The 22,483-nt window shown below is 42.7% G+C and overlaps 1 protein-coding gene and 1 long non-coding RNA gene across 3 annotated transcripts in view; one reads left to right on the top strand and one right to left on the bottom strand.

Moving 5' to 3' along the window:
• Positions 1-739: 739 nt before the first annotated feature.
• NCEH1 (neutral cholesterol ester hydrolase 1) lies at positions 740-22,350 on the top strand. Of its 2 annotated transcripts, none has more exons than XM_090050611.1 (5): positions 740-1,243; positions 12,723-12,951; positions 14,149-14,218; positions 19,623-19,788; positions 20,702-22,350. In XM_090050611.1, the coding sequence occupies exons 1-5, from the start codon at positions 821-823 to the stop codon at positions 21,317-21,319; spliced, it is 1,506 nt and encodes a 501-aa protein (XP_089906737.1). In that variant the 5' UTR covers positions 740-820; the 3' UTR covers positions 21,320-22,350. The 2 variants fall into 2 exon arrangements, with proteins under 2 accessions (XP_089906737.1, XP_089906736.1); XM_090050610.1 differs by having other exon boundaries at positions 19,617-19,788.
• Positions 3,588-22,483, bottom strand: part of LOC149863110 (uncharacterized) — a 70,756-nt gene continuing 51,860 nt past the window's right edge. The window contains exons 5-8 of the long non-coding RNA XR_016442857.1: positions 13,220-13,546; positions 10,006-10,356; positions 7,446-7,593; positions 3,588-6,226 (exon numbers count right to left, since the gene is read on the bottom strand). This is a non-coding gene — a long non-coding RNA (uncharacterized LOC149863110). The remainder of the gene's footprint in view (positions 6,227-7,445; positions 7,594-10,005; positions 10,357-13,219; positions 13,547-22,483) is intronic.

Below are 22,483 nucleotides of genomic sequence, written 5' to 3'. Positions count from 1 at the left end.
TGTATCTTTTACTGAACAACTGTGTGGTGGGAATAAAGTTAGACAAGCTTTGGCATGCAAGACATTCTTCGTCAGGTCTCATACTGTTTTATTAGCAAGTTTTATGTGCAAATTATATTGTTATTAGGAAACACAGGTGATGGAAAATGGAACTCTTTACCACATTGCACGGGTTGCCAAGTCATTTATTATTGTAGAAAGAGTGGCAAGAAGGAACCAGGAACCGGGAGGCAGGAATCAACTTCAGTGTCATCACTGACCAACAATGAGGCTGAACAGGGATCCAGGAACTGTCACTGTCGGCGATCCCTTGATTCGAGGATGATCTTGAGGGCTCACTGTTGGGTCCTGAGATGACAACCCTTGAGCCACAGCCCCGTCTGCAGAAACTGCAGGTCCTTCCACAGGGGCGAGCAGGCTGCGGGCTGGGGTTCCACTCCTTCTGGTTCCTCCGCTCTCTCGTCTTTGCTTTGAGGACGAGATGCTTTACCTCAAAATGGACAACGTGGCTGAGGTTGCAGTACCAACGGAATCAGCCGGCTCTTCCCGCATCTTGATGTCAGCATCCATTTTCTTGAAGGCGTGCCTTCAACGTGTCCTTCGCACCTTGCCCGAGGAAGGTCGAGAGGACCCAGAAGCCGAGAGCGTAGAGACAGGCCAGGGGCAGTTAGTGGTACGGAGGGAGGCTGACGAGGCCAGGCCCATTCGGTTTGGAAAAGAGACAAGGTAAGGGTTTGCAAAACTCCTAAACGGCAAAGAGAAAGCACACAGGGACTGATTATTTACTCTCCCTCCTAATACAGGAATTAGAAGGTCACAGATGAAAGCTGAGTTGAAGCCTAACCAAGGGAAGCTCTTTTTCACCCGCCGCGTTTGGCGCCGCCGGGCGGGGAAGATGCGCACGTGCTCGGAGGAAAGGAGCCGCGGGCACCGCCTCGGACTCGCGCCTGTCAGGGCAGCCGGAGCGGGCGCCCGGCCGCTGCCCCCGCGGCCCAGGCGCCGGGCAAGGCAGAGCCGCACTTCCTCCCGCCGCCCCGCCCCGCCCCGCCCCGCCCTGCCGGCTGCAGCCGGGCCCGGGAGTCGGGGAGCCGGCCGCGCCGCCGCGATGAGGACAGCCGTGGTGCTGCTGCCGGCGCTGGCCGCGCTGGGCGCCTACTACGTCTACCTGCCGCTACCCGGCACCATGTCGGAGCCCTGGAAGCTCATGCTCATGGATGCTTCTTTCCGGGCCATCCAGGAGACGGTAAGGAGCAGCCCCCTCCTCCCAGCAGCCGGCAGCGGGGCGGCCTGCAGCAGAGGAAGCCGGGCAGGTGGCAGGCAGGGCAGTGAAGCCCTCGCTGCAGCAGCCTCCCTGAAGCCGAGAGGGGGCTGCTGCTGTCCGCTGCCACAAGCAAGGCAGAGCCAGGGCAAGGAAGAGGCACTGCCACTGTCACTTGGCAGCCATTGCTCTTGCTTGCTGGATACCTAGCAGAAATCCTGAATGTTCGTGTAGTTGCAACCTGGAAAGGTGCTGGATGCTTCCCCCCCCTTAGGGAAGCTCTTTCTAATGTAGCAAAGCGAGTGTTTGGGGTTTTGCTCTAAAGTAAAACCCTTCTGCCTTTCCGCACTTGTCTTCCGGACCAAGTACAGACAGTCAGAAAGCCTTGGGCTGGTAGATGGAACGGATAAGCAAGTGAACAGATGTCCACTTTTGATTCTGGAAAATGTAGCCTGCAGTGACTGAGGCCAGGAGCCCTCGGGGTGCTGGAGCACACCTCCTAGGCCAGGGCTAGCCTGCCCACCTTTCAAAGGGGTTTGCTGGGGAGGAGGGAAGCATCCTGGGGTGCTGGGGCCCTGAGTGTGCTCGAATCCGGGTAACCTGTGACTGACACATCTGTCATTTTCTGATCTTTCCCTCCCCATGTCTCCTCTGTTGTTTTTCCGTGGTATGGACCAGAGGTTACAAAACCTTTTACATAACTGTCTTGTATCAACTTTGTTCCTCTTTGGCTGCTGTAGCCTAATCTCTTTAGAGGGACCCTTGCAATAGGGTTGCCCCTATTTAAGCATTTCTAAAAAAACCCCAAAAAACTATTTTTCTTTGGTAATACTCATTAATACTGTGTATATGATGCACAGGTTTAGAAAACAGTTTGTGATATTTTAATGGATGTGCCTCAGCTCTTTTCCACAGACCAAGATCATAACTTTATCAGAGCTGAACAAGCTTTTTCCTCGCGCGCAACGTACCAAGTCTTTCAAGGGTATCGGCCAAGTCATGTGAAAGGGCTCCATAACAGATCCCTTCTTCACCAGAAGTTAAAAGAGTGCCCAGAACCTTGTGTGACCTTCATTTGTGCCACATGAGCACCTCAAGTAATGCAATTGTGAACTTGAACCTTAATCAATTCACAGTGGGCTCCTTCTGCCTTTAAAGTCTGTGATCATTTAGTAGTGGGACTTCCTGGATAACAACACACAGAATTTGATCTGGCAATTTCTTCTTCAAGTCCATGACATCTAGTTGAAGGAGAACATAGCCTTTGAAACAATACCTGCTCCTACTTTTGATATATGGAGTTTACTCTCTAGTTCATACCAATATCATCATTATCATCATCATTATTTACATAGCACATTAGAGAGACATGCTGCACTCCTGGGTGAAAAATACTGAACAAGACTCCCTGCCCTAAGTAAACAAGGAAAGGCAGGACAGAGCAGGTTGGCACCTTAGAGCAAGGGCAGGCAATTATTTTGGGCGGAGGGCCACTTACTGAGTTTTGGCAAGCCATCAATTGCCGCATGACAGGCAGCCCAGGGCAGATGCATATTAATTAATTTTCTAAATTTTTTAGGGGCTGCATAGAATGGCCTGGTGGGCCACATTTTGCTCACCCCTGCCTTAGAGAGTAATGGGCTCAGAGAGGCATGAGCTTTCTTGAGCAATGGCCAGCTTCTGACATCTACATCAGACAAAGGCTGTCTCCCGCAAAAACATATGCTTCTCTGAGCTAGTTAATTTCTAAGGTGCTATCCTCCCCTGCCTTGACTTCAGACTAACACAGCTGACTACCTCCATTCTTAAGAAGGAAACAGGTGAGGATAGTACAGAACAAAGGCAGAACTAGGTGTGATCCATTTATATACATGTTGTTATATATAGTACATAATATAGATTAACCCTTCAAGAGTTTGTTTTGCCAAACAGAAAATGGTTGGCAAATCATTAGCTGGCTTTCCAAAGCTGAAAGATAGCAAGATGTCAGAATTGGCTGATTCCTATTAAAAATGGACTCTGCGCATGTTCCGGCCGCTATTTGCGTAAGCTAAAATCAGAAGTCTGGAATCAAGAATTCTTTCTTATTTACGTTTTTGTAGCTGTGACGATCCAGCAAATATGCAAGAGGTGAAGCGATTTCAGTTGATGTATAATTGTACTGGGCCAACTGTATAGTTGGGAGAGATGTCAGACGAGCTTTCAAGCACTTCTGTCCCCTTGCTTAGGGGCACTTTGTGCCCAAAAACTTGTCTAGCATCTCTTAACTATACAGCTGGTGCAATAAAAATGATAGACATGAGGTCTGTTATTTTCAAAGTCCATTTTTTAATGCATAGAGTACAATACAAAGTATATATTACCGAGGATGCTTTCAGTAGAACTAAAGGTTCCCTTGCCTCCCATACTGGTTGTTACAACACTGAACGGTTTTATGTTGCTTTAAATGTGACCATTGAACTTTCACCTATTTTTGCATGTATTTTCAGCTTGCTTCTGTTTATCACAATAGCATCCCATAGGGGTTTGATTTGCAGGCTGAAGCAGGACATTTCTGCTAAACATTCTAATTTTAAATTCCCTGCAGCCTCTGCAATCCTAAGAACATAAACCTGATTTCACTTGCCTCTACTAACATGAACTGTCCTTTCACCTATTCTGAAGATTCACTTCAAACCCTTTTTAGTATGTCTCTGTCAGTTAAGCATTTACAGTTCCTTGGTACGACTGATAAGTTTACTTCTAAGTATATCAATAAGCAGCAGCTATACAAAATGCTAGCAAATATAACTAGTTTTCAAAGCAATTGCAGTCATGTTTTAGCCTATATAGCTTTTTATGCCAGTAAATCTCCAAGTTAGCTGCTTGATCCTGTAAGAGGCTAGCACTGCTGGCAGTTTAACCTTTTTTTAAAATATCAGCTGTTCTGGGGTAAATGACCGTACACCCAAAACATGAGATTAAAATACAATCAAACCTTTGTATCTCTGGCTTTAGACCAACAACATACTTAAGGTGTTTAAAGTATGTGGGCAGTAATAATAATACCTCACTCCACATATGCCCCATTCTAAGTTTTCCTTAGTGCAGTAGCATAACTAGGGGTGGGCAAGCTGGGTACCAGCCCTGGGCGCTGAGTTAGCAGGGATGCCATTACAGCAGCAACAATAAGTAGCCAGTGTGTGGGGAGCCCATGCTGTGGCAGCAGAACTGGTGCTTCCTGCTCCACTCCCTGCTTTCTGGCAAAAAAAAGGCTAATGATACCTCAGTGCATCTGTTAAGTTTCACAAGAGATGTCTGTATCATTAACCCCGTTTCGTACTTGTGGAAACTGAGACATGACTGGTGAAATAGCTTGCTTAAGGTTACCCAGCAAGCCACTGTCAGACCAATGAATAGTGAGTGCCTTAGTCCCAGTACATTGTGGCTCTATTTGTTAGGCCACATTGCTCTGAAGAGACATCAGAAACTTATTGCCATCAGTGGGTTGGGATCAGAAGATACGGTCTCTGTTTGGAGATATGGTCTCCGAACCCATGTGTACCAATAGTTTCATGCATTACTAAAGTGAAAGCTCCTTTGGGGTTGGGCAAAGCACCCACTTGCAGTTTACAGTAGCACCCTACGTTCCTTCAGGACAGGAAATAAATGAAACGCACGCTTCTTCTCAAGCTGAAACTCAGGTAATCAGAACCTTAAGCAAGTGGATAGCTCGAACTACAGGGATTAATGTGTGAGTCATGATGATAGGATTTAGCCATAGACCTAAGCTAGGATTCCTGATAATGTCTTAAGGTGTATCCCTTATAGCTCTTTAAGCAGTAAAACAAATGTGCATGCATTTTACTGGGTAGAGGGTGCAGGAGTTATCAGTTGTTTACCTGATGCCCCATTCTAAAACATTTATTTCTGAATATTGCTGCCAGGTGCTGTATATTCTGCTGCTGACTAACCTAATTTACTAAGACAAACAGACTTTCTGAACTGGAATGTCTGTGCCAGAAGAGGAGGCCAAATGGGCTGAGTTTGGAGGGCATCAAGAAAGCCTATCTGGAGGGGTTTGGCAGCTCTACCATTCTTCAGCCGAGAAAATCATTCCATGCTACGCTATTGCCTGTCAGAATAAAAACTGAGGCATGTTACAGTCAAGGGCAGGGTGGGAGTAAACAGCATTACCTCTATATTTGACCTTCTACTGGCTAATGCATCTAAGCCACACAGTCTGCTGAAGTGCCTGAGAGCCTCATACACAATGAATTGAAGGCTTAGCCAGCCAAGTCACTCTTGCTTCTTTCTGTATGCAAGAATGTTATCTGAGAAAAGGTTTGCGACTCTCTTCTGTGAACTGTTATGCATGGGTCATATCTTCATGGGCGCTCAGCCCCCAGCAGTTCCCACTGAAACTTTGCCTACGTGGAAGCTGAGCTCTGCTGAAAAAGTGGTTCTTGCATTGAAGACAGAATGGTGAGAGCAATGATGCTGTTGGCTTGGATAAAACCATCTAACTGCCTAAATGACTGTATGTGCAAAACCCGGGATATAGAAAAATAATTAAGACTTTGTGAAACATTCAGTGTTTGGTTTGTTTCCATAGTTTATGTTCAGTTCTACTAAGATTCAGGATTGTCCTCATTGGTTGAAGGAGGGAGTTCCACATCTATGGATGTGCTACAGAAAAAGCTCAGTCACTCAACTTTCACAAACTTTCCTTATTTGGGGCAGGATGTCAGTAGACTTTTGAGATCAGCTCTGAGCAGCTCTTGTAGGTGCAAGTGCAGCTGCAGAGAAGGAGTTTGTCTCATATCCTTGGAGAACAAGTCAGGACCTTGAAATGGCCAGAGACCAATTCAAGGGCCTTGAATTGGCAGTGAAGGGAGTGGAGCATTGAGCTACTGTGTTCACGTTGGTCTGCACTGAACTGCGTATTCTGGGTACAGCATGTTGCAATCGTTTCAAACTTGGAGGTCACTAAATGCATACAAGAATATGGTTAGTTCAGTGCTTAGAACAGAGATGGCTGTCGGTAGCTTCTAAAGGGACATTCACATTCAAAGCTTCTCCGGAGCTCAGTTGAACCAATTTAGCCAAGTTGAGTAAGGCTCTTGCGAGCTGCTGTGGTTCCTTCAGCTGCTAGGACCTTTCCAGGGTGCACTTTGTGCTCTGATCACAAGCTGCTGAGTGGAACTGTTTGGAGCTCTCAGAAGTGCATTATGTACTGGTGGCTGGGATGAGGTGGTTGCTGTCTGTCACCAAAACTGGTGGCAAGTAAAGCCCAGACCAAAAATTCTGTATTGCTAACAACTTTGGAGCTTAAGCAGTAGCAAGGAACTTGTATACATTTGCCCCAGCGTAGCTGGGTTCCTGTGAGGTGGGCTGTATCTCCAAGGACAGGGCATGTACTAAGTAAGAGCAGGAGTGGGAGCGTTTTGGGCTCCTTGCATGTTTAACACCTCAGCCTTACAGCTCTGTAATCTTGACATTCAGAGGACAGGCACCCTGGCCCAGTGAAGTACTGTTGTAAGCCACTCCTTTAAAGCATTTCTCTTTGATCTCTTTCCCTTATTACAATCCCAGTTGCTTCCCCATAGCTGCATGGCCTGCTCTTTTCTTTGTTAAAGTATTTCCTGCACTAAGCTCAGATGTGTCGACTGTGTCCGTGTCTACACTACATCCTAACTGGGTTTGTTGGGAGTTGCAGAGAAATGCTTTACTCTTCTCCACATCAGCCATTCTGAGCTGCTGGACAGTCAGGGAACTCTGCAACTTAAGCATAAACTTTAGAAGCCTTGTGCAAATGTACTTCAGAGACTGACCGTTTTTTGCCCTGTGGACCAGATGGGTGGTGCTAGGCCTATCCATGGGCTGGTCCCACCAGTAAGCCCAGTCCAAGGTACACAGAGCAGGTGCAGTGGGGGCTGATTCAGCCACGGGGCCTGGAAATCTGGCAGTAGTGAGGAGGTGGTAGTTCTGATTGGCACCACACCTCCACCACCAAATATCTTGACTGGTGTGGAGCCCTGTGGGTCAGATGCCATGGCTTTCTGGGCTGGATGTGGCCTGTGGCATGGGGTATGAGCACCCCTAACCTAGTCCAACAGCTTAAGAAAGCTGCAGCTTCAAAACGGAGCCTTAGGCTGCTGGCAAATTTCTCATCCTGTACTAACCCCAGAGTGATTCCAACACTTACTCACGTTTGCATAATTGTTTTGGTCAGTCTTCCTTGCCCACGGCTCTCGTGCCAACACATCTGCAGACATTGATTCCTGCGCAGCTTGCATCATGTCCTAGTATCTGCAAACAGTCCAGTACAGCTGACTGTCTTTTCCCAGAATGTGCTGCTTAAGAACATGGTTAGTGAAACCAAAAGGTGAACATGCAAAAACATAGGACATAAGACAAGCTACTAAATGGACATGAATTGATCTATGTTTCTTGTTAGTGGTTATGATCACCCGGCCTGTAGCTGCTAATACAGTCTTGGTTAAAAGTTGTGGGGTAAACAGGGCTTTAGCATGGCAGATCTAGTGGAGGGGCAGGGGGGAAGAAGTGTGGTTGCACTCCTTCTTTGGTTGTGCTCTCTCTTTGGCTGGAGCCCCTGCTTTTGCCCAGCTCCGGCAGAAGTGAATGTTGCTGTCACCCTTTGTCTCTTCCTTTCCCCTCCTGCTGAATTCAGTGGAGAGGGAGATGGAAGGCAAGAGCAAATAGCAGTAGTGCTCTTCCCCTGAGCTCTGGAGCCATGCAAAAGCTCTGGCTGCACCCCACTCCAGTCACCTGGTGATCTTAGAGCTCACTGCTCACGAGGAGCTCCAGCAGAAGCCTATGCTGACTGGGCAGGGAGCATGGAGCTCAGAGCACAGCCACAATCCCATACACCCTCTTGCCCTAGTCCTGGATCCACTATCGGCTTTAACCTTTGTACTCTCCTGTTTCTAGTTCTTACATTTTCTTTAATTTTGGTTTCTATCTTTTACTTCTCCTTTTCTGCTCCTCTCCTTCCAGCCTCTCCCTTCCCCTCCTTCCCTGTCCATCCAACACATAAAGGCTGCTTACAGACTAAAAAAAGCCAACAAAACCAAACCGTGCTTTACCAGAAGCAGCAGCTTTGGCCTGGCTCTGCAGCAGCTGTATAGATCAGGTGCTTCAGCAAGGCTTTTTGGCACTTTTAGCTAAAGCTGATTCAGTCAGCTGTTACTAATAGCCTATTTACCTTTATCAGCTGTTACTAATCTAATAGCCTATTAGATAAAAGCACCAAAAAACCCTACTTAAAGTACCTGATCTATACTGACACTGGGGGACTTGGGTCCAGTTAAGTTGCTCTGGACATGTGTGGGGCTTGGTGCAGAAATGCGCAGAGTTTAAAGCAGTGTTTTGTTTGTTTGTTTGTGTGCTTGTTTTTGATGTCTGCAAGCACTGAGTGTGACTTGCAGTAGTCTTTCACAAGAAAGGTGAGCACACATATGTCAGTGAAGGCCTGTGCACTCCTTATTTGCTTGTGTTGACTGATCTGCCAGTAGCCTTGCTGCCACTAGGTGTTCCCAGAGTTGGAGCAAGTCTGTGGCTCTACACAGATTTTCATTAGGACAGATCTAGCTCATTATCTCATGTTGTTGCAAGCATAGTCTCAGTGCCCTACAAATGATGCCCCAGGGCTACATCCAGGGAACTCCACTGAAGTCAAAAACAAAACATTGATAAACTTACTGGACTACTTTGAACCTCAAAGGAAGCAATTCAGATGGTTAAATCTCTGAATTATTTCTAATGCACCTTTCACCTTTATCTCTCAAGTGCTATCTTTAAAGCAAAAAAATAAAGTGGGTTTATCCCCTGCCCCCGCCTTCTCTTCCCTTCCCCTCTCTGACAAACAGAGATCTTTTTTGTTTTGTTGGTTGGGTTGTACAGAAGGTGGGGATTGCTGGGAGGCTTTATGAAGTCAAGGTAGCTTGACAACATGTGAGAGCTTCTTAGACACCCTGACTGTTGGGTCCTCTCAGTACCCAGGTCAAACAGTTTTCTGTAAAACCAACAGAAGTTGAGCCTTATAATGGGATGTTTCTGACTTCTGGGGCTATCTGGTAACTGTCCAGAGAGACTGTGAGCTCCAGTGAATAATCTGGAAGCCACCATGTTAAATGTTAGCTGTTGCATGAAACTACAGTGGGCAGAAAATTTCACAAAATTTCCTTGCAAAATTGCCTTCACTGTTTATTTTTGGTTAAAAAAGAACTGTTCCTAACAACCACGCCAGGATGGATAAGGTCTCGGATCTTTAGCTGTGGTAGAGATGCACAGCACCGCTGAAGTCAAAACCAAAATATTAATAAACATACTGGACTTGCTGAACCTTAAGGGAAATGTATTCCTTCGCTGAGAGCAATTCTTTTGACCCACACTGATTTGCTTTTTTCTAACATAGCATGCAACCTTGAATTAGATTGGCCTAAGAGAATTTAAAAGGAACATATGCAGAACAGCATGATCTGGAATTCAAAGATAAAAATTTGTGTGGATTCAGCATTTCCTAGGCTTGGGTAGATATTTCTTGTGCTTTTGTGGTGGAGGACTTTTTACAGCATATAAAGCTTGGGTTTGATTTATAAAGTCTCTGGAACCTGGGCCCTTTCTTTAACCACTTGATATTACCATATTTGAAGCAGGTCACCTTAATTAATTTGGAAGTGGATTCCTCCCCATGGTTCACCAAACAGTGTTTTCATAGTCTTTTAGGTAAACTTCAAACTTACCTGTGGCATCCATAGTTGGAGTGGGATGTAGGAGTAGGTTACAGGGATCAGTTTGCTTTGTATAAAGCACCTGGATTAATGTTGCTCTCCTAGTTCTGGTATATCAAATATCTGAATGCTGATGTTCCAAATGTTGTAAAATGCCATAGGCAGGAAACAGTGTCATAAATCTGAAGTGGTAACAGTCCCATGTCAAGAACACTACAGAGAACAACAAAGCTTTCTCTGCTGTGGTTGCTCCAAAACAGGTTTTTCTTCTGTGCATGTCTTGAAGCAGTGTGCTTCTGTCCTCTGTCCAAAAGCTCTTATACAGTGGTACTGCAGGATGGAAGTCTTACCACTGGAAAGTAACTAGAGAAAACAGCAGGGCAGAGGTTAGTAAACGGATAGGAATGTTTCTTAACACAGAAAACACTAATGAAATGTTCACCCATAGACACACTTGGAAAATCAGGAACAGATTGACACTTAGTAGGTTCCTTTGCAAAGCATTTTTGTTGTTTAGGAATCTGTCCATGATTTTCAATAAGGCACGGTCCACACCAGAGTTTAATACCAACAACTCCAATTGGGGAGGGAGGGGGGCGGGGGTTTCTTACACAAAAATATTTTAAACCAGCATAACCTAATGTGAATGCAGTTACACTAACATATTGATGCTTATCTCCTTCCCATCTAGAAATGACTGTATGGGTGGGAGAAACGCTAGGGAGGTTGTATTAATGCAGTTAAAGTAAGAAAGTTGTATGTGTGTAACTCCTTAGTTATGTGAAGACATCTTTCCAAACACATGCTGTTTACATTAAGTAAAAGGTCAGTTCTGATGCTAGTGTTCCTGAGTAACAATAGTTTCCCATAGATCTTGGTCAGGGTTACTATTCCTGTACCACCCAGATCCACACTGACCTACTGAAAATGGCTAGAAAGGGCTTAGTTTCTTGCTCATTCCTTAGCACAGTGGTGCTCAATCTGTGCCAAATGTGGCCCACAGAGCTATCGTCCGCAGGGCTCCCCAGACGTCTGGAAATTTTGTAGTGGGGGAGAGCAGTGGCTATTAATATGGCTAGCCTCCCCCTGCCAAATCCCCAACCCCCATTCCCTGCGTCAGATCCAAGCCACACACCCTTCCCTCTCCAATGGGTGGGCCATGCTCCCTTCCTTCCCTCTCTGTGGTCCAGAACAAGCTCTTTTCCCCTGCAGGGCTGCACTGGGGCTGTTTTGTGAGATGGTGGCCATGCAAGCACACTGGCTGGATCTGGCTCCTGGATGGACCAGGCACTGCCAATCTGGCCAACTGGGCCAAAAGGTTGGTCACCACTGCTCTGGCATGCTTCAGGCAGTTCAAAATGGCAAAACCCTTCTTGCCACTCTTTAATAAGCACTAGCAGCTTTGCCCTTGGAGATGTACTCCCCACTTGGTAGTTTGGGGTGATATCATCTCTTTGTCTGTAGACCTTGCAGGGCATGGGTGGGGGGAATCCTGTATTACAACTACAATTGCTATAGAAATAGAGTAATTTATATACTGGGAAGCAGTCCTCTACCATTCAAGTGGAAGGAGCTCTTAAGCTGGTTAATGTAGGTGCTTTATCTTTTCTGCAGAAAACAAACGTGGAACGAGAGCCTGCAGTTTAAGGCATGAGGAAGGGAAAGGTTAGGCCACTGCAGTTCACCAGAACAAAGGGCGCTGGGCTGAAAGAAGATCATCAGCTGACCCTACTCCTAGAAGTGTGACCTCATTTTAGGGAATTCAGCAAGTCAATGCAGGCTGGGCTGCCTGGTGAAAACCAGTTTCCCTGAAAACTTCCTTCCCTTCTGTCACAACTGTCCTGCTTTCAATCTTATTGTCAGTAGCTGGGGGAGGGAGGCAGTTGTTTTGTTTTTGATTTGTTTTGTTGGGTTTTTAAGGAAAAGTCTCGGTAGAAAGGTTCATTCTTCAGGGCAGCTCTTTTTACATAGAATAAGATGACTACTCGGTGCTTATGTCTTCTTTTCCAAGCTTTTAAAACACTGATTAAATCTTGTGGTCGCTGCTGCCATGAAGCAGATGCTTATAATAAATTTGGAAATGAGTGAACTGAGATGTAGACACAGGTTAAGTTAGCAGTTTAAACTGCTTCAAGATGTAAGAAGGAAGGCAGAATAATAAAATCAGTGGTAGAGAACTTAGACTAGAGGTCCATAGTTTCATTGGAAATGCTGGAAACACTTTTGTTTTAGCTGGAAGTATATGCAGGTGTTACTGCCCTGTACCAGAAGAGCTGTGAATAGTACTTCAGGGCTCCATATTGCTGTATTAGGGAGGCTTCTCATACAGTCTTACTCAGTAGCTTTCACTTGGTGGTCTGCAGACTATGTCTGAGGGATCTGTGAACAATTATAAATCAGTCAAAAGTATATGAATACCCACACTTGCAAGTCAAACCAGTCCACACCTCCATTCAAAATATTTTAGAGGTCCACAAATGAAAAAAAGGTTGAAAACCACTGGTCTAACTACTTTTCAAACATCTCAGTCTTGGGGGTGCTAATCGTGTGCAGTGGTATGACAACTGAAAAGTCTTTTGTTACCATCACTTTCTTGGTGTCTGTCTCATTGCAAGCACTGCCGTTGACATATCATCAAACACCATTGAAATGAGGTAGGATGAGTTTGTGAGTAATACAAGTGATTACCATGTATTTTTGTCATCTCATTCTCTTTAATTCTTTCCTAGTGCAACCTGGTTCACTATCTAAGACTCAGCCATCACTTGACAGTCCTCAATTATGTGATTGGTGTCCTTGACAAATTGGAGAGCCCATCCTCTGAACTGGTGAAGATCCAAGATACCCAGTTTGATGGAGTAGAAGTCAGAGTGTTTGAACCTTCCAAGAAGGAGGATAAGGCACTAAGGCGCAGCGTGGTTTATATCCATGGTGGAGGTTGGGCCTTGGCAAGTGCAAGTATGACTCTATCATTAATTAAATAGAATTAAAGTGTGTTCTGATCGGGGCGGTTTGTAAGCAAAATCTTTCCTCATCCCAGAGCTGGAAATGTGGCTGAGACGTACCTGATTTTAAAAAAGAGGGTCCAGCAGTAGCTATCTTGACTGTGCCACATGAGACAAGAGAATAAAATGCATCCTTTAATAGTATGTGGGCTACAAACATATTGGGAAGAAATAATAATTACTGTTTTGCAGAAATTACCTTAAAAATTAGGGCGTCTTACCTGGCCACAGAAGTATCACTCCATCGATGGCTGCAGACAGTGATCTCACAGCCACTGATCCAGCCATGCTGTTTGGCCTGTGGCGTTCAATTGTGGTAATTTTAAACATTGCTTTGCCTTTTCTGCTCTAAGAGAAGTTCCTCCAGCGAGTCTCTTCAGGAAGAGCTTCCATATGCAGCTGTTCTGACGCCTGCTAGAGCAGCTTTATTTGTTCTGTAGCAATTTGCATGGCACTCCCACTGTGCAAAATGTTTGCATCCATTCTATTGGGCTTCATTCAAATCACTATAACTCGGCTGTGACTAACGCGTCCTTGCAGTTCGTGAGCTGTAAAAATTAGTGGCACGCATACTACAGTTAAATCTTGAGACTGGGTACTTAATATATTTGCATATTCTACATCCCCCATGAAATAAGCATTCAGTAGCCAAAGAAGACCAAAATTATAGAAAATAAGTCCTGGGAAATAGGATGGTCTTGATCCTGCTGCCAGGTTAAGTGAATAGTCTCTTTAATAGGATTACTCACTTTAGTAAAAGCAAGGTTAAACTTAGTGTGCAAGCTGTTATAAAGTGATTGTGTATGTGATGACTCAGTAGCATGTTTTACCTCCATGGCAAAGGTAAAGGTAAGGTAGACAGATGAAATGACCAGCTGGAAGTTGTACAAAAAATGATGATGAACCTATGATTTGAAGGCAGGAATTTTCTGTTCATTCTATAGCAGGTCATGCTTTATCAGTCATTGCATTCTCCTGGTTTACATTTACATAAAGATTTGCTGATAGTAATGAGATCATTGTATTGTCTGAGATTCTTGTTTATTATTTTCATTGATCCTTCTTATGAATCCAGATTTATGTGTTGCCATATAAAATGTTAATAAACTTGGAACAGTCCGTCATTAACATATGGCTCTTTTATTTCTAGGAGCAAGCTCCTATAACAATCTCTGTAAAATCATGACAGAATCTCTGAAGGCTGTAATTGTGTCAATTGAGTGAGTAATCTATAATCAATAAAATAATTTAAGGTATTTATAAATATATATCTGTATAAATGAGCGAGGGTTGTTTTTTTTTAATCTTATCTCTATGACTTGTTTAAATCATTCTAACTTGGAAAAACAGTCTCTTTAGCAGTAAGATATTTTTGGTCCTTCCAACTGACAATGAAAATGAGCGTGGTTTCTGAATATGATTTTAATTATGGCCCCATCAGTTGTTCTAGCTATTTAAAATCCAGTTGGAGAACAAGAATAGGGATAGCCACTATAATTGTTTCCTTTAAGAAATTCTTTGTCTATTCAATATTGTAGATGCATATGAAGTTCTTAGCCTAAGATTGAGTAAATCACTCATGTTAAAATTTGCATTATGATCCTTAAAGCAACATACAGACACAGACATTATCGTCTACACTTTGAAGGGAAGTAGAAACATGCATCACTCAATCTCTCTATTCAGTTGCTGGGATTGTGCACGGTCATTGCCACTATACTTTCCAGCTGGAACTCGAGATTTGTGAGCCAGGTTCAAATTAAGAATGTTTCATGTCCATCCAAGAACAAGAGTTTAAACTGTAGGACACTGCTCCTAAACCTAAATATGCTGTGAAGCCTCCTGGCTTTCTGCTGTTCTGCCAACAGCATTATTCCATAGTTTTGATTGGAGCCATATGCTTTATCCAAGGGACAAGGCAGTAAAGAATGAAGGCATCTTTTTGGATAGAGGCATCCACATAAGTTGGACTAGCCTCTCAAGCCACTAAACATGCTGCAACTTCATTTTGACTACCTCTTGTCAAATTTAACATTTTCATTCACAAAAGCAAAGCACTTAATGCAGTCATTCAAGTTCTCCATTGGTGTGCTGAAATTTGAGTCTCATTATGTTGACTTGATGTTTACTGATAAACTATATTGAAATGAATACTGTAAGGGGTAGGCTTTTCAGCACTTTTTATTGTCTCTGTTAATAACTACCGAAGTAAAGAACAGATGTTGGTCATTGCAGAGAAGTAGCTATCACCACATTCAAACCCCTTTATTATTCCTTTTATTGTTTAGGATGCTGTAATTCTGCCTGTTTTCTTGAGTTATTGTTGTTTGTCTTCTCTCCCCAACCATAGTATCTCTCAATCAAGTCTTTTATACTCAATTAGTGCAGTCTAATTTGATTTCTCATTGGTTTAATTGCACATCTCACTTGCATGATACATACCCAATCTGTTGTGCAGGGGACTCCCAAAAACCTATCTGCTCTCACTTAAAGTCATGTAATATTCCATCTGCTTTCTAAAGTCCCAGAAGATTGAGGAATTGAAAAAGCTACTTATCTTGGTCTTGTGCCTCAAGTTTGTTTTGCACAGCTGATTTTCTGTTAAATGCAAAACTTTCAGCTAGTAGAATATTAAAGTGGTCACATGGACCCCTGCCTTTCAGTTGCGTGCATTTTTTGGGTCAGATCACTTCTAACCTGTGTTGAGAACATGGTATCTGAATGAACAAATCCAGGGATAACCAACACCTGGCCCAGGTGCTAGATCCAGCCCATGTAGCCATGTCATTTGGCACATGGGTGCTGCAGCAATTGATATCACTACCAAATTCCAGCTTGATGCAGCTTTACATTCCAGTTTGCAGTTCAGCCCTGTGCTCTGGATATTAGCCTATGTACTGGATCCATGCCACTCATCCAGGTCAAGTTAGGCACCACTGAACAAATAGGCTGGAAATAGGCTCTTATATGCCATTTCCAGAATCCAGTGTAAAAAATGTAACTGACTTTTTGAATACATCAGGAAGTCTTAGCTGGATTTGGCTGATACAATTAATCATTTTAATTCTCATTCCTACATCTTTACTCACAAAGGGCACTATATATGAGTGTGACTTGTATCTTTCAGTTGTGAATTGAGGCACTAGAAATGAAAAATAATATTCCTCAACTTGAGAAGAACAGATGGCCAGATGCAAGAAAAAATGAGAGGAACGGAGATAAATGCTGTCTGGAAGCAACACATATTAAAGATTCCTTTTTGGTCTGGGGGAAGGAAGAATGTACTTGTAGGTATATAAAAGCAAGGAGGGGTCATTCTAAAATGGGTGTTAAAGGGTAGCAGGTTCCACAGCTGTATGTCCTTATATCACAAAGGCAGGCAGTCTATGTGATGATAATACAATACCTAAGATGAGTGGACCTATCAGGATGACGCTTTTAATATACCTGTTCCTATACCACTGGAGGGGTTAAACTAAAGTCCCAGATTTAAGTCAAGTCACCTCTTTATAGGTAATAAAGAACATAGAGCAAGAGTAGCAAGATCAAATATGCTATTGCATTTTGAGGAGGAAGTAAGATAAGGCCTAGACTGGGATTTAAGATACAGTGTTTGAAGCTTGTTAAGGCCTGACATGTCAGGATCTGCCTACAATGTAGTCTTAGTCTATGCTTCTATATGCTTTTGACTAAACCCTACTTCTATTTGCATGCAAAACCATCAAATACATGTTCCATTGAGCAATGAATCTGTACTTTGTTTGAACTGCTGGAATATAGGTTAAAGCTCAAGCTGAGTTTAGCTCAGCTGGAACCGTCTCCCAAACATGCATACATACTTTGCAGTAAGGATGCTGGCAAAATCCAAATGTTAATAATCCTCGAGTATCCTAGCCACAATTTCCTTTGGAGGACAGACAGGTATTCCTGCAACTGGCAAAATATACTGGGAAAGAATCATGGAGCAACTCCATACAAAGAACTGTGGGATATGTCCCATGACAATGTGGGCAAGCATAGAAACAGTAGGGATGCAGTAAAATGCAGGTTGGGCCTTTCTGCTGGAAACTTCATACTCATGTTAAGCTAAACTAATATTTGAGATCCAGGTAGGAATTACCCAGGTTAACTGTTCAGTGTAGATACAGCTTTCATTAGCGTACGTTGACTAACACATTCTTATCACAAACATTTAGTCTATGTAAGGCTTAAGATCCTAAGAGAACAGCAAGAACCAATCACGGTTGCTGATGGCAAGGGCATGTGTTCCTGCTATGGGGCTTTCACAATAAATGAAGAGAGCTATACAGCTGATAAAAAGCATCTGATCACCTGACACTTGGAAAAGATTAGGTCAGAAGTCTCAACCTGACCTGTGGGCCCCTAACTGACCCCAACAGTTAGGAGCACTATGAAATAAAGCAAGCATGATCATGACTACTGGTGCTACCTGCCATTATTAATGGCTGTTGAGAGTGAGGTAGTTTCAAAGCAGTGCCCAGCTAGCACTCATTTATATCTTTAGGAATAAGCCACTTGTCTCAAACTCCAAAAAAACAAGAGATTTTGAAATGTAATTAATCCTTTTCTAGAGAGAGAGGTTAAAACCTTGAGTGATTAAAAGTATCTTTCTGAGAGTGTTTTCTGTAACCACAACAATTTTAAGACAATGAAATATCCAAGGTTGTCCCATTAACTTCTTTAGTGGAAGAATTAGCAGTCTTTATATATCTAGAAGATCAGGGAACATTTTGCTTCAAACTTGCCTGGCTTTATACATTTATATTACTATACCACCTACTGGGCACCAGCTTTAATTATGAGCTTGTCACATGTAATCCCACTTTGGTGATCTGGCTCACAGGTTGGAAGAGAGCAAATGCTGGCTGCTGCTTTCCCTGCACACCAGCCAGGGATGATTGACTGACGGGTTGCTCACAACAGTCCAAACAGGAAAAACATACAAAAGAAAGCAGGTTCCCCTCTGCTGTGTACAGCAGAGAACAGTGGTTTTTCTACTACCTCTAGTGGACTGATAACAGATTACACATGACAGATTTAAGCAGCAGTTCAGCCAGCATGTGTATACAAAACTGCTTGGAGAAACATCAAATGAAACAGACTGGACTTTAATGCATGTTAAGGGAAACTTAGATGCAGCTGAAGGAAAACAAATTAAGCTACAGTGAAGGGGAGTAGGACACATGTTTCCTATTGCACAAAAATGTTTGAGATCTCAAAATTTCCCTGTCCCAAATGGCACAAAATTTGGATTTTGACCATTTACATTTACATTTTTTTTTCATTTTACCTTATCTGCTTACACGTGTTCTAAATATATTTAGAACCAAATAACTGGAATTCTCACTTAGAACATGTTAGAACAACATTTTTGATAATTTCAAAACTCTTTTTTTTTCAATTTGAGCCAAGGAGGTCTTGGAGCATATAAATCTGAGAATTGTATAGCTTTTGCACGGACCTCAAAAGTTCCTGTAATCCAGCCTCCTGCCCAAGGTAGGATCCTCCCCATCTAAATTGTCCCCAACAATTGTTTGCCTAACATGCACTTAAGGACATCCAGTGATGAAGAGTGCACAACTGGTTTAGGTTATTTCTTCCCAGGCTTGCCCACCTGCATTGTCAGAGTATTGTTCTATACCCAAACTGTATCTCCCTTGTTGCAGTTTAAGCTATTAATTTTTGTCCTGTCACTTATGGATGAGGGGAACAATTGATTGCCATCCTCTTTATAAAAACTCTGTCTGTATTTGAACACAGTTGTCCAAACTCCCTTGGTCTTCTCTTTGGATTAACTTAATCCCAGGTCTTCCTATCTTTCCTCATGCATCATATTTTCTAGTCCTAATTAATTTTTGTTGCTCTCCTCTGGACCTTGCAGCATGTCTATATCTGTCTTGAAAACACATGACCCAAACTGGGGGGGAAAAAGTACTCCAGATGAAGAAGGCTATATAGAATAGAAAAATCGCTTCCTACTATAGCATCTGACACTTCTGTTAATAAATCCTACTATTCTATTAACTTTATTTCTTTTCTTTCTTTTACCTTATACTATTGATTTATATTCAGCTTGTGATGCACTGTAACCTTTGGTCCTCTTCTGCAGTACTTCAGCCTAGCCAGCTCTTCCCCATTTTGTATTTGTGGATTGGTTGCTCCTCCTAAGTGTCATACTTTACACTTGTCTGTACTAAATATCACCCTATATATTTCCAGCATATCAAGAGCTTTGAATGTTCATTTTGTCCTCTAAGTTTTAACAATATCTAACTTGCAAAGGCACAGCAAGGATGCATTCATTAATGTCTGTGATGCTTCCTCTACCAGCAGATATTGTGGTATATAATATTAAATAAATATTTCCTAGTTTATTTGTATCCTTTTAGGTGAGCATTAATCTTTCATTATTAGGATTTAACATTGTAGAGGGTGTATGTATACAACATGAGTATTTAATGCCTTCTGTTTTGCTGATAATACTTAAACTGCATAGAACACAATATTTGTTGTGTTGGTAGTACATTGTAATCCTTCTAGAAAGGTATTTTTGAGTAATGACTGTTCTACAGAAGCCTCTCTTTCTTCTTTTTGTAGATACAGGCTGGTCCCAAAGGTTCATTTCCCTGAGCCATTCAACGATGCTTTCCGTGCAGCTAAGCATTTTTTGCAGCCTGATGTCCTAGCAAAATACTCGGTTGACCCAGGTCGAATTGCAATATCTGGCGATAGCGCAGGAGGGAATTTGGCTGCTGCTGTGTGCCAGCAGGTAACAACTGCTGTTATCTCTAACACTAGAACAGTCCATAATCCAGTGGTGCACAGGGGGATATGGGTTATTTGGGGTGCATCATCACAAGGTAACTTATTGGATTTAAAGGGTCATACCCAATTTGCATGTTTTTACATTTTGTTCTTGTGTGCATCTCATTGGTCCACGGTTAACTGAATACATATGTGCTTAATTCATAAATTCATTTCCCAATTTTGTACAGTTCTTGCACCTGGAATCCTTTGTCAAAGGGTTTAAAAATTGCTAGTGTAATATTTTCTTTCTATTTGCATCTAAAACAGTGTCTTTCAAACTGCCTTTCCATGATAGAGCCCAACTGTAGGGAAAAAATTATTTTCCTACTACTTATTCTATGTTAATTTCTAATTTAAATTAAGAGGACTGTGATCTGTTTAGGATATTTAAGTAGTAATTGATAGTTCAGTAAGGTAACATCATCTTTTATCATATCATTAACCACTGATAAACAAGTTGATTTTGTGTCTGGGACAGTGAATTTTCAGCTCAGTCTTAAAGTTGCATTAATCCGGATCAGCTAGTTCTTGAGGACCAGCAGCCATGACAGAACACTTTTTTGGCATCTGCATGCCTAATTTTTCTTTCATTTAATATGGGTGTAAATTAGTTGTAGTGTCATTGTTCAGTGATGCAGAACTGGGTCGGGTGAGAGCAGAACCAAGTTTAGGCTGCTAAAATTTCAGATTAAGAGCAAAATTGTCTGCCACTCGAGTTATACCAGAAGAGAATGTGGCTATCAAACACCAAATAGATGTCCACCTCCATCCTAGAGGAATTCCTTTCAGTGAGACCAAGACTGTAAGATCTAAGTTTGAAGAGTAATGACTGTTTTTGTTTTACAATTTGATTCAATCTTCCATTTTTCTTACAGCTGAGTCGAGACACCAGTGTAACTAACAAACCAAAACTGCAGGCTCTGATTTATCCAGTCCTTCAGGCATTTGATTTTAACACCCCTTCATACAGGCAGAACATGAATATGCCTGTTCTTCCCCGATTTGTCATGATAAAGTTCTGGATAGACTATTTCAATGGTAATCCTGACTTTGCCCACTCAATGGTAATTAACAATCATACTGCCCTTGATGTGAGCCAGGCTGTTCCTTACAAGGGACATCTGAACTGGAGCTCTCTCCTCCCTTCAGTATTCAAAAAGAACTACAAGCCTGTAATACAAACCACAGGGAAGGCTGAAATCCTCCGGGAAATACCTGAACTACTTGATATACGTGCAACTCCATTGCTAGCAGAAAAAGAAATTTTGCAACTACAACCAAAGACTTACATCCTGACATGTGAGAATGACGTCCTTAGAGATGATGGGGTAATGTATGCAAAACGGTTAGAGAACGCTGGTGTGGAGGTCACACTGGATCATTTTGAGGACTGCTTTCATGGCTGCATGATCTTCACTGTCTGGCCTACTGATTTTTCTGCGGGACTTCGGACCAGGGAGAGCTACATAAAATGGCTTGATCAAAACCTTTGAAGGAAGAAAAATTATCTCTAGAAAGCACAAAGTGGTCTATCTAAAGCCCGCCACTTCCAAAAAAAAATGTGCACTTTTACTCTGACATCATCCATTCGAGATTGTGTCATAGCCTTCATTTTGTGTACCACTAACTGCTTGGTTCATTAGCTTGAATAGCCTTGACAGGTATAGCAATTTGTAAAATGCTTTTTTAAAAAGCTAGTCAATGTGAGTTTCAGGTGGTGCCTTAATTGCTGCCACAATGAATAAATCCTGAGCAGATGTAAGCAAGTACATCAGTATTCCTGAAACTTAATTCTGAAATTTCCAGAATTTTCAAGTCTGGCTACCTACTGTTAGACAAAGACCACGGTTTTCAAAATGGAGTCACTAACATTAGCCATCTCAATCTTTTATTTAGGCACTTAACTAGGAGAAGCCTACTTTTCAGACTGGCTGAGCATCCGCATGCTTGACTGAAGAAGCCAAGGGATGCTGTGGGTGCCCTTCCACCTTGAAAAGTGGTGAAGGTGCTCAACAGTGAATTTAGGCACTGGGCCTTTAAGGATATAGACTTACTGTTATTTATTAATTTTTTTTATTTCCAGTTTTGAGGCAGTTGAAAGGCAGGCTTCTTAGCCAAAAATGGAAACTGCTTTGCAATTTGGCCCTTATTATGATAGTTCCTTTAAACCAACGCAGGGTTAAATAGCTTTTAAAAAGGAAGTCGCGTAGGGAAGTCCGTCTGTTGGTTTTAAGAGAGATAACATGGGGCCTATAAGGTACACTGCTTCTACACATACGTGTTGTAAAACAGTGATTCTCGACTAGTGTGCCACAGTTGAGATCCTTTCAAGGGTATCACACAATGTTAACACTGTTAGGTGTGCAAACATGATTCACAAGATGAACTGAGAGATTTAAACAGGGATCCAAAGTGTTAAAATCATCTGACCTATTACGGTTTTTCTGAGTCCTTTTGCAACAGAAAAACTGGTCTACTATTTTTCCATTAAAAAAAACAACCAAGTGAAAACTAAGAACTGGCATTTTCCAAGGGCTGCCTCATATCTATAAACAGTTGGGAACCCCTGCTATAAAGGCTTACACAAAGCACTTTATGCAAACAAAATAACCACCCTAAAGTCCACACAGGTAAAAAAACAGTCAAAAGGCACCACC

Source organism: Crocodylus siamensis, chromosome 6 (genome assembly GCF_052110815.1).
Source record: "Crocodylus siamensis isolate JL-2025a chromosome 6, ASM5211081v1, whole genome shotgun sequence".
NCBI classification, from domain to species: Eukaryota; Metazoa; Chordata; order Crocodylia; family Crocodylidae; genus Crocodylus; species Crocodylus siamensis.
This window is presented reverse-complemented; position numbering and strand designations above follow the sequence as displayed.